Source organism: Ranitomeya imitator, chromosome 1 (genome assembly GCF_032444005.1).
Source record: "Ranitomeya imitator isolate aRanImi1 chromosome 1, aRanImi1.pri, whole genome shotgun sequence".
Lineage (NCBI taxonomy): Eukaryota > Metazoa > Chordata > Amphibia > Anura > Dendrobatidae > Ranitomeya > Ranitomeya imitator.
Window position 1 is genome coordinate 48,102,617 of NC_091282.1, and position 12,552 is coordinate 48,115,168.

Consider the following 12,552-nt stretch of genomic DNA (forward strand, 5'->3'; position numbering starts at 1 on the left):
ACTGGTAGAAATAGTTGAGTATAAGGTCGAGCATGTGCATCTACAGTCCATTCGTTAACTATGGGACTGCTGGAAATAGGTGAGCACTCATGCTCCATTCAAGACAAGGCAAACTTTATCGGGATCACAGGGGGTTCCAGTGTTCAAATCTCCAGGGATCTGTAAGTTATGCTCTACCTAATGCAGAGGTGTCAAACTGCAATCCTCAAGGGCTGCAGACAGGTCATGTTTTCAGGATTTCCTTGTAATGCACAGGTGATAATTTAATCACCTACACACATAATGATTGCAGCACCTTGTGCAAAGCTAAGGAAATCTTGAAAACAAGCATGGTTTGCGGCCCTCGAGGAATGCAGTTTGACACCCCTGAAATGGATAGGGCAGAACATTCGACTATATGAATACAGCTTTACCGTTGACAAAAATGAAATCCTAAAACAATAAAAAAAAAAAAGAAAGAATAAAATTGCTAGAAGGAAGCACGACACATGGCAAATGTCATGTAAGACGCTCGCACACTTTCACTTTCACTCTTCTTTCGCAGTGAGAGTGTATAATCGCCAGTCCCCAGAAGATGGCGTATGCGAGGCCTCACGCCATGCACAAGATGTGTAAGCAGGAAGGAGACACAAGGAAATACACCACCTGAGCAGAGCTGGCTGCAGAATAGAGATGTCGTCGGACTCTCATCAGCAGTTTTACTCTCTTAATATAAACTCTCTACAGGAGCCAATCCTTCAGAAAGTGTGTGAGCTCCTGGACCAAACCAGCGAGAAAGGATGGAGGAAACTGGCCGCCATCATTGCCAAGAACAGACGCTTCAGACTAAGGTAAGACTTTTCAGATTTTCCCCGTAGATGTCGAACGAGAATCTCAGATTTCTCAGTTGACACGATAGCATTTACTTGCGTGTTGCCAACCGGAGCCAATGACCTTTCCCCGTGTGGCGCCAACGATAGAATATCGCCTTTGCACCTAAGACCGAAATTTCAGTGGTGTGAAAATGACTAATTTCGACCTACGACAATCAGTTTAATTCCTTGAAACATGTTACTGATCGCTAGATGTTATTGTCACTTTCCATTATTACGAGACCATTAAGCGTCGGACTGGGCAGCCAAGGTCTCACCAGCAACCAACTCCAGGGCCCCCCTTTTCCAACGTCTCACCAGTAACCAACTCCAGGGCCCTCCTTTTCAGCTACATGCAAATGTGACATTATCCTCAATCACAAATTTATGTTACACTGAACTGGGAAGATTGTTAAATGAATAAGATGTCGCCTCTGTCTGCACGCAATGATTCAAGTGTATTGTGCCAAATACTGCTCATGTAAGAAGGTGGTGGCCCACCGGAGGATTCTCCTGTTCTCCGGTGGGCCAGTCCATGCCAGAGACCATATAGAGAGGGACCTAGATTCCAAAGTCGTCAGAGGGATTATTCATTTTTATGTTATTTAAGGTTAATCGTTGTATTAGAAAAAGTTCTGGAACTTCCGAATATATGGTGAGTTAACATTTTCAAGATTGTCGCTGGCTGTCGGAATTTATACAGTAACTGTGATCCGGGCCGTTTAATCACTTAGATGACACGGTCAATATTCACTGTGGGATATGTGGCTACATAGATTAGGGGGATGCCTCCTGCTCCTTCAACGTGATTAACGGGTGCTGGAAGGTTGTAACATCCGCCGGGAGCTTAACCAAGGTTCCCCTGGATAGGCTGCCGGTCAGTATATCACTCACTGGCACAGTGCCCTGTAATACAGGAGTATCGCAGGTTAATATACAACCAGTCAAATTATTGAATGGTTATGCTAAAGACGGGTTAAAAAAAAGTTGTAATAATAGAACAAAAATCTACAAAAAAAAAAAGGCTTTTTTTCTTGCACAATTTTATGTAAAAAGGAATAAAAAACTATATATTTATTTCATTTTCCACACTATAAGGCTGGGGTCACATTGCGTTATGTGACCCCGTTTAACGGACTACGTTACACCGCGGCATAACGCGGTGTAACGTAGTCCGTTAACGCCGCCATTGCTAGTAATGGCGAACGCATCGCTAGCGCACGCCCACATTGGGTGCCATTTAAGTGACGGACCGCGAACACTGCGGGGATCTGCGCTAGCGGGATCGGCTAACGCGATCCCTTTTGGGACATTGCGTTAGCGCAGTCCGTAGCGCTATGCGCTAAACGGACTGCCCTAACGCAACGTGACCCTAGCCTAAAACAAACCAACATCGCCCGACAGACACACTGACTTCTAATGGGTTTTGTTCGGTTTTTGACTTCCCATCATTGTGTCTGTCATTGCAAAGGAAAAACAGCACATGGCAAACATAGCAAAATTAATAAATCATACTCAATAAAGTAATTTGCCTTTTTTTTTTTAGTTTTTTTTTTAGTAATTTGCCTGTTTTTCATTTGTAGTTTATACTTTCAATTTGCGCCTTTTTGAAAGACTGCTTTATATGTGTTTGCTTGCTTTTTTTATGTTCAATATTGGGATCGGGGTTTATATGTTTTCAGCTGATTCATCAATTATGACTTTTTGTGCAAATGTAGATCAGTTTTCCCCCTCGAAGGGAGTTTACGTCATTCTGAACATTTTATCCCAAATTTTCAGGTTATTTTAGACGAGACTTCTTGTATTAATAACTTGCAAATCAGGGTAAATGCAAACATAAATAGCATTTTCGATTTTACGTAAAATTCATGAACCATGTGCACCATTTTGCAGAATTTGATGCAAAATGAATACCACAAGACAAACAGTAAAGAACAGTGACATAGAAAACACAAAAGATGAATCGGACCTCCATATGTAACCCAAAAGTAATGACATTATAAAAATGCAACTATAAAAAACAAGCCCTCATATGGACATTAAAAAAATTGTTAATTCCAGCAATATTGCCGGATTATCAAATATTTTAGGTTTTCAGATGGTTGCATAAAAGTATAAAGGTGTACTAGAGCTTTCTGCCTCTGGATATAGTCAGATGGTAAACACACACATACACGCCACATACATACTCATCCACCACACTCAGATATACACACACAACACATGCACACACCACATACGTATATCACACAGACATACATACACACCACACAAAGACATATGCACATACAAATCACACACACCACATACACACATATACATATAACACACCCACACACCTCATAGAGACACATAAACACATAAATCACACCAGACGCACCACATACACACAACACACCACATACATACACACAGACTTATAAACACTATGCATTATATGCCCAAACACTGACATATACACATCCCACACTACACACACACCACAGACACAAAGACATACACACCACACATATATACACATCACACACATCGCGTACACACTTCACAGACATACATACACACCACACACAGACATATACATGCACACATTACACACACCACATGCACACATTACACACATCCACACATACACACACAACACACCCACAAAGACATGCAGATACACACAAACACATCACGACGCGCACACGGACATACACACACCACACATACACAACTACACAACACATACACACACAACACACATGCAGACATACAGACTTAATGCACACCCACACATATACAAACTACACACACACACACACACACATATATCAATCAAGTCACGCACAGACATATCACAAAAAGACATACACACATATACAAAACACATACAACACACACAGCACACACACATACACACTTTTGGGGAAAAATATGCATTACAGAGCAGGCCGGAGCGAGCCGTCCCATCCCCCCGCAGACGGCGTACGTGCAGGCCGTCATGACAGGGGTTTGGGAGGGAGAATTAGGAGAGGAAGGGGTTAATTTGGGGAGGAGGGAGTATATGCATGAGGCAGGGGTTATAAGGATAGGGTGGGGTGGGGCTTACCAGTTCCCGCTCTGGAGCAGCAAGAAGATAGCCATGTCCGGGATAGATGGTGTCCTGCAGCAGCTGCGGGCGGCAGCAGAGAGCCAGCCTCCAGGCTGGTTAGAGGCCCAGGTCGCCAGTATACTGGGCACCGGCAGCGGCAGTGGCGGAGGTAGCGGTAGCGGCAGCGGCGTAGCCCAGACGGCGGCCAGTGGTGAGCGGCGCTCCCGGCGCGTGCGGCCTCCTCAACGGCTGTCCCCGGATCCGATTCGGCCTCAGCGACGGCAAAGGAGCCCCTCCAGGGACCCTCCGGACCGGGTGCCCGCCGGTAAGCGTCCCATCAGGGCCCGGTCCGGGAGGAATACACAGGCGGCGACAGGGCCTGCGGCGGTGGTGAGGCCAGCTTCCTCAGCTCAGGGGGCGGGGCCTTCACGAGCTGGAGCGCCGATGGTCAGTGACGTCACGGGGGGGCGCCGCAGTGTAGCCGCTGCTGGGCGCTCTGCTCCTGCTGCTGCAACGAGACAGCGAGGGAGAGCCGGTTCTGCAGCGGCCGGCAGCGCCGCTTCGTCCCCTGTGCGGCCGGGCCCGTCCAGGTCGCAAGGTGCGTCAGCCGGATCACAAGTGGGATCCAGATGGAGTAGTGGCCGGGCGTCCCCAGGGCCTGGATCGGACGGTGGGCCAGTGCCGGGCAGTCCTTCCCATCGGGCCGCATCGGGATCTTCAGCGTCGGGCCGAGACGGGGCCGCATCCTCTCGTTCATCATCCCGCGGTGAGACGCAGCCTCGCGGGCAGAGTGGACCAGGAGCCGAGGACAACAGGACAAGGACGACGCCTGCGGCTGGGGGGACTTCAGTTCCTCTGCAGCTTGGTGAGCAAGACTCTGTGTCTGTTTTGTCAGCAACACGATTGTTTTCCCCGGTGGTGGGGGCTAGTCAGACATGTGGGGTAGGGGCTATGGGGGAGCAGGCGGGGAGTTCAGGGAACGAAGGGGTTGGTGAGTTACTGTCTAGCGTACGTGAGTTGCTCGCGAGGTTGGGTGGGGTTAGGTCGGTGCCGTCCCCGTTGGCCGCGTGGGTTGGTTCTACGGATTTGGGCGTCGGGGCATCTGGGGAGGGCGTATTGGCACCCAGAGGTTCGAGTGTTCCGGTGTCGGTGTCGGTACAAACTGAGAAGGAGAAGGAAGGCGGGATCCGTTTAGACGATAAAGCGCGGGGGGAGGTTTACGTCTGTTTTGAGGGGCCGTTTGGGGCCCATTTGAAGAAGGAAGTAAGGGAGAAGATATGGAAAGATGAATACGTGGAAATTTTTTCGCTTCTGCCTTTAGAAAAGTTCAATTTAGATAAGAGCAAAAAAGAGGACAGTAAGAAAGAGGACGAGGAAAAAAGGAGGTGGCGCCTTATTCCGCAGACGTTTGTGAACTGGTTGCAAGCGTTTGCAATTTTAGCGAGCGTAGTCGGTGAGAAGGCTCCTGAAAATTGTTCGGCGCTTTTCTGTTATATGGATTCGATAGGGGAGGCGCACAGAGCGTACGGGGGCCAGGCCTGGCTCCGGTACGATGAGCAGTTTAGGCAGCGGAAGGCGGTTCGTCCGGAGATCCGGTGGGATCAGAAGGACATTGGCTTGTGGTTGCGAGTGATGGCGCCCACAAAGTTTGGTCACTCCTTTCAAGGGGGGGCCGGAAATGCGGCCAGACCGCAGCACAAGGCAGTTCAGGAGCGGGAAGTCAGTCTGGCCAAGCGAGCCAGAAGCACGGCTTGTGCTGGCAGTTTAACGACGGCCAGTGCAAATTTGGGGCCACCTGTAAATTCAAGCACGCGTGCTCGCATTGCAGTGGATCCTCCCATGGGGCTGCAAAGTGCTTCAAGAAGAAGGATAAGCCTGACGGTAATTCAAAAGGGGGCGACGCCGGTGAGGTTGGACGAGATGGCCCCCTTTCTAGATAGGTTTCCAGATAGGCCGAAAGCGGAGTTGTTGTTTTTGGGCTTTCGGGATGGTTTTCGGATACCTGCCCCTACTTTTAGTATTCCGCAGGTTGTAAGGAATCTGAAGTCGGCAGTGTTACACGCGGCGGTAGTGTCGGAAAAGTTGAGCAAGGAAGTGGCGTTGGGTAGGATGTCTGGCCCTTTCACCGGTCCGCCCATTGAGGATTTGGTTATTTCCCCATTGGGTGTGGTTCCAAAGAAAGAGCCTAACAAGTTTAGGCTAATTCATCATTTGTCTTACCCTAAGGGGCGGTCGTTGAATGACGGAATAGATCCGGAGCTTTGCTCCGTGGTTTATACGTCTTTTGATGAGGCTACACGTTTGGTGCGTAGATGCGGCAGGGGAGCACTATTGGCCAAGACGGATATTGAGTCGGCGTCCCGGTTACTGCTTGTCCATCCGGACAGCGTTAGATTGTTGGGTTGTTATTGGGACCAGGGGTTTTATGTTGACAGATGTTTGCCGATGGGCTGTTCTTTGTCTTGCGCATATTTTGAGGCTTTCAGTTCGTTTCTAGAGTGGGTCGTTCGGGATGTGTCTGGTTTGGATTACATCATCCATTATTTGGATGATTTTTTGTGCATCGGGCCTGCTCAATCTGGTTGTTGCGAAATGGTTTTGCAAACAATGATTTGGGTGGCAAGGCGGTTCGGTGTTCCGTTGGCGCCAGGAAAAACCGAAGGGCCCAGTACGTGTATTTCATTCCTGGGCATCGTCATTGATACGGTCGCATGGGAGTTTCGGTTACCCGAGGAGAAGGTGGTCGGTTTGAGAAACGAGGTGGCTCGTGCGCGTCGCTTGAAGAAGTTGCCTCTGCGGGAAGTTCAGTCTCTTCTTGGCAAGTTGAACTTTGCGTGCAGAATTATCCCCATGGGGAGAGTGTTTTCTCGGAGGCTCGCAGGTGCTACAGCGGGGGTGAAGGCCCCCCATCATTTTGTGCGCTTATCTAGTGAGCACAAAGCCGATTTGGAGGTTTGGGATAGTTTTTTGGCACGGTACAATGGCCGATCGCTTCTGATGGAGGAAGTGGTGGGCAATCATGACTTGGATTTGTTCACGGACGCGTCGGGTGGGATTGGTTTTGGCGCCTTTTTTGGGGGTCGGTGGTGTGCCTCAAGGTGGCCGGACGACTGGTTCGGTTCCGGGCTGGTAAAAAACGTAACTTTATTGGAGATTTTTCCTATTTTGGTGGCGGTTTATCTGTGGAAGGAGGATTTCCGCAATCGCAAGGTACGGTTTAATTGTGATAACATGGCGGTTGTTTGTGTTATCAACAGTTTGACGGCATCGTCCCCCCCAGTTATTCGGGTTTTGCGTCAGTTAGTGTTGTTCTGCATGTCTATCAATGCGTATGTTTCGGCAACTCATGTGCCCGGTGTTGAGAATTCCATCGCTGACTCTTTGTCTCAGTTTCAGTGGGAGCGTTTCCGTGCTTTGGCTCCGGAGGCGGATGAGACGGGTCGGGACTGCCCGCAGGAACTCTGGAGCGTGGTATCCGGGCTGCAGGACCTTTGATTCAGGCGTCTTTGGCACCCAGCACTTGGGCAGCATACCGGTCGGTGTGGAGTGATTGGGAGGCCTGGTTGGTGTCTTGTGGGGTGGGTAACATGGGGGATGATTATGTGGGGGCCCTGTTGTTGTGGTTGAGACGGGGTGCTGATGACGGATGGTCGGCGTCTAAAGTGGAGAGGATTCGGTCGGCCTTGGCTTTTGGTTTTCAGCTTAGAGGTTTACGGGATTTAACGAAGTTGTTTTTAGTAAGGCAGGCGGTGAAGGGATTTAGAAGGAGGGCGGGAAAGGGCGATCTTAGGCGCCCGATTTCTTTTAGCTTGTTGGAACGAGTAGGTGTGAAGCTCAGTGAGATTTGCACATCTGACTTTGAGGTGGCTCTTTTTCGTCTGGCATTTTCCTTGGCATTTTTTGGCGCGCTGCGGGTGAGTGAGATCGTGTCGCCTAATACGTATGTGCAGGGGGGGCTTTGGGCCAGGGATGTGGTGCTTACCGAAAGGGGGTTACAATTTTGGTTGCGTAGATCAAAGACTGATCAGGAGGGTAGAGGAAAACGTGTGGTTTTGGGCGCTGTTGCGGGTTCGCTTATGTGTCCCGTTAGTTGTTGGGAGGCTTTTAGTTGTTTTCAGCCCCCAAAAGAGGGTCCTTTGTTGTGTCACGAAAATGGGTCCTTTTTGTCCAAGTTTCAGTTTGTGGCAGTGCTTAGACGAGCCCTGGGGGAGTTGGGTTTGGATGCTTCCCGTTTTGCCTCTCACTCCTTCCGAATTGGGGCTGCGACTGAGGCGGCGTTGGGTGGTTTGGCACCGGAAGTGGTGCAACGGATTGGGAGATGGGAGTCGAAGCGTTACAGGAGTTACGTGAGACCTTAAGTAAGGATGAAAGGGAGGATGGGGGTGTTTTGTTATGTTGTTTGTATTTGTAGTACGGTTGTGGATTTTAGTTGTTATGTGTTTTCAGGTTCCAATCCCCTGTTGATCTGGATCGTCGGTCACTCGTACGTGTACTGGGGCGCGAGACGGGCGGACGTTCGGCGGGACGGTCGGCAGCTCGGGTTCTCCAAAGAGGTGGCCGTGGTCAGATGGTTGGGTTTTCGGGGATTGGGCTGGAACGGGGTTTTGAAGGAAGTGCATAACAATGCTCGTTTAGACAAATTCCCGGACATTCTGGTCTTGCACGTTGGAGGGAACGATTTGGGGATTCGCCCTTGTAGGGAACTGATCTGAGATATAAAGCATGACCTTCGCAGATTATGGGCGTCCTTTGGGAATGTGTTGGTTGTATGGTCGGACATTGTTCCGAGGAGGTGTTGGAGGCACGCCAGATCAGCGGACAAGGTCAACAAGGCCAGGATTAAGGTTAATCGGACGGTCGCCAAGTTTGTGGTGAAGAATGGAGGTTTGTTTGTCCGTCATCTGGAGCTGGAACAGGGTGGGGGGGATTTCCTCCTGGGTGATGGTGTTCACTTGAACGCTGTGGGCACTGACTTGTGGGCTTTGGGTCTACAGACCGGTATTGAAAGGGCAATAGCGGTGAAGTGTGGTGGGGTCTCGGGTATTTAAGGTTTTCAAATACCCTCGTTGTGGCGGTGGGAGGGGTCCTTGGAGTTGGTGATAAATTGGCCTGGGGGATCCGTCGGGGTACGGATCCTTCAGTGGGTGTAAACTTGGTTTTCGGGTCTGGTGGTTCGGGGGGGGGGATCTTGGCAACGGTGGGCCGGATCCCCAGGTTAAAAGTGGACATGGTTAACCCTTCGGGGTATTTTGGTGCTTCCGAGCCTGGATGGTTACGGCTGGGAGTAAATACATGGTTTGTTTCTGTCCACTCCCTGTTATGGTTGACCACCAGTTTGGAGCTTCAAGGACTCCTCCCTACGTTATTATTCTTGTTGTATGTTTATAATAAAGGCCACTGTGGCCATTTATAATCCAAGCTCAGAGTCTGTCGTTATTTGGGGGAGTTAGAATACCTAAAGTTAAGGTATAGAAAAGGGGTGTCATCCCTTCGAAGCATCGACTAATAGCAATGTCAAGAGCAGGCCGGAGCGAGCCGTCCCATCCCCCCGCAGATGGCGTACGTGCAGGCCGTCATGACAGGGGTTTGGGAGGGAGAATTAGGAGAGGAAGGGGTTAATTTGGGGAGGAGGGAGTATATGCATGAGGCAGGGGTTATAAGGATAGGGTGGGGTGGGGCTTACCAGTTCCCGCTCTGGAGCAGCAAGAAGATCCCGCCCGCCCGCCCATTTTTTCGTGTTTGGGTATTGTTGCGTTTCAGGTAATTGTTGGGTCATGGTGGCCTGAGGCGGTGGGAGGGGTCCTTGGAGTTGGTGATAAATTGGCCTGGGGGATCCGTCGGGGTACGGATCCTTCAGTGGGTGTAAACTTGGTTTTCGGGTCTGGTGGTTCGGGGGGGGATCTTGGCAACGGTGGGCCGGATCCCCAGGTTAAAAGTGGACATGGTTAACCCTTCAGGGTATTTTGGTGCTTCCGAGCCTGGATGGTTACGGCTGGGAGTAAATACATGGTTTGTTTCTGTCCACTCCCTGTTATGGTTGACCACCAGTTTGGAGCTTCAAGGACTCCTCCCTACGTTATTATTCTTGTTGTATGTTTATAATAAAGGCCACTGTGGCCATTTATAATCCAAGCTCAGAGTCTGTCGTTATTTGGGGGAGTTAGAATACCTAAAGTTAAGGTATAGAAAAGGGGTGTCATCCCTTCGAAGGATCGACCAATAGCAATGTCATGTGATTTTTGTTTTTCAGACATTTATCCTCATCTCCAAATCCTTTAGCCTTATTGTTTTGTGGTGTTTTTCTCTATGTGCAGTGGTATTTGGCTTTACTATAGGGGAGTTTGGTATTTATAGCAGTTTTTACCGTTTTTTAGGTGGTTGGTAGTGGGCCACCTGTGCCTACTCAGTGTTCAGCCGAGCGGGGTTCATTTGTGTTTTGTGCCTGGATGTATGGGCCTTGCATCCATTTTGTACGTGAATAGTAAAGAAGAAGAGCAGCCATGAAAGAACCACACATGTGTGCCAAGGTCTCTGCCCGATTTGCCTCCTGCTCCTCAGCTAATCTTCCAGGAAGGTCTACAGGAGCTCTCCTGGTTGCAGGCCCCCATGGTTGTGGCTTCCTAAAAATAAACAATAATCTGTATCTAACAGAGAGGTTTATATGAGCTGACGTTGGGTGCAACGTTCTGTGCGTTAATACAGTAATTCATCATGGTGACCTGCCGCCCTGGTTACCGGAAATGTAATTACCTATTTCCTTTACTGAGGGAATTTTGCAGAGTGGCGGGGTAGCTCAAAGAATTGATCAATTGTTTGCTAAATGTCTCATATTTGAAATACAGTTAGAATTTATGTACAATTGCACTTCAGTTATTGCGTTCTGACCATAAGCAGTGCTGGCTTCTTCCCTTTTTTTTTAATTTTGCAGAGTGACAGATTGAGAGTAACTCCATCCCTGTATATGCCACCATTTATCTACGAAAACTACCCTCCTTAGCAAGTTATCAACCATGACCTGAATATTAAGGGCTAGATTCCTAGATGAGTCCAGGAAGTAATCATGTAATAAGAAACAAAATGTAAATCAGACTCTCGCCTACCGTGGAAACCTTCAAAAAGAACCTGAAGACCCACCTCTTCCGACAAGCCTACAACCTACAGTAACCATCATTCCACCATACTGCTGCACCACCAGCTGTCCCCTCACCTACTGTATCCTCACCTATCCCTTAGATTGTGAGCCCTCATGGGCAGGGTCCTCGCCTTCTGTACCAGTCGGTGACTTGCTTTGTTCAGGATTATTGTACTTGTTTTTTTATTATGTATACCCCTATTCACATGTAAAGCGCTATGGAATAAATGCCGCTATAGTAATAATAATAATTGCAGCTCCGAGGGTGCTAAGGGTTGTCCACAATTTTTTTTTCTTAGTTAAACACATGTATTTTTCACTAAATAATCATTTTTGTAATTGGATTTCATTAAAAATTTTGCACCATTTCCCTTCTATAGTCTCTGTGTTGCATACGTGCAGAATAAGTTAACTAATAATATGTTAGTGATCTCAGTCTGACAGCAAAATGGGAGACTGTTATCTGTCCTTTTCTGAGATCCTCTCAGCTGATTTATGACCACAGACAACATCAAAGTAGCATGTGCATAAACACAGGCGGCTGTGGAGATGACAGGTGAGGACCATCATACTGTGTGGATATGGCAGGTGACAGCCATCATATTGTGTGGAAATGGCAGGTGACAGTCATCATACTGTGTGGAGATGGCAGGTAATGGCCATTATTCTACGTGGAGATGGCAGGTGAAGACTATCGTACTGTGTGGAGATGGCAGGTGACAGCCATCATACTGTGTGAAGATGGCAGGTGAGGGCAACCTACTGTGTGGAAATGGCAGGTGACGGCCATCATACTGTGTGGAAATGACAGGTGATGGCCATCATACTGTGTAGAGCTGTCAGTTGAGGGTCATCATACTGTGTGGAGATGACGGGTGAAGGCTATCATACTGTGTGGAGAAGGCAGGTGAGGGCCATCATAATATGTGGAGATGGCAGATGAAGGCCCTCATACTGTGTGGAGATGGCAGGTGAGGGCCATCATACTGTGTAGAGATGGCAGGTGAGGGCCATCATACTGTGTGGAGATGACAGGTGAGAGCCATTGTACTGTGTGGAGATGGCAGGTGAGAGCCATTGTACTGTGTGGAGATGGCAGATGAAGGCCCTCATACTGTGTGGAGATGGCAGGTGAGAGCCATAATACTGTGTGGAGATGGCAGGTGAGAGCCATAATACTGTGTGGAGATGGCAGGTGAGGGCCATCATACTGTGTGGAGATGGCAGGTGAGGGCCATCATACTGTGTGGAGATGGCAGGTGAGGTCCATCATACTGTGTGGAGATGGCAGGTGAGGTCCATCATACTGTGTGGAGAGGGCAGGTGAGAGCCATTGTACTGTGTGGAGATGGCAGGTGGTGAGGACCATAATACTGTGTGGAGATGACAGGTAAGGACCATCATACAGTGTGGAGATGACAGGTGAGGGCCATCATACTGTGCGGAATAGGCAGATGAGGACCATCATACTGTGTGGAGATGACAGGTGAGGGGCA

The 12,552-nt window shown here is 49.0% G+C and overlaps 1 protein-coding gene across 2 annotated transcripts in view; it reads left to right on the forward strand.

Moving 5' to 3' along the window:
• Positions 1-544: 544 nt before the first annotated feature.
• Positions 545-12,552, forward strand: part of MALT1 (MALT1 paracaspase) — a 104,398-nt gene continuing 92,390 nt past the window's right edge. The window contains exon 1 of one of the 2 annotated variants that reach the window (XM_069746096.1): positions 545-830. In XM_069746096.1, the coding sequence (XP_069602197.1) occupies positions 673-830 (158 nt within the window). In that variant the 5' untranslated portion in view covers positions 545-672. The remainder of the gene's footprint in view (positions 831-12,552) is intronic. The other variant, XM_069746104.1, reaches the window with a different exon arrangement.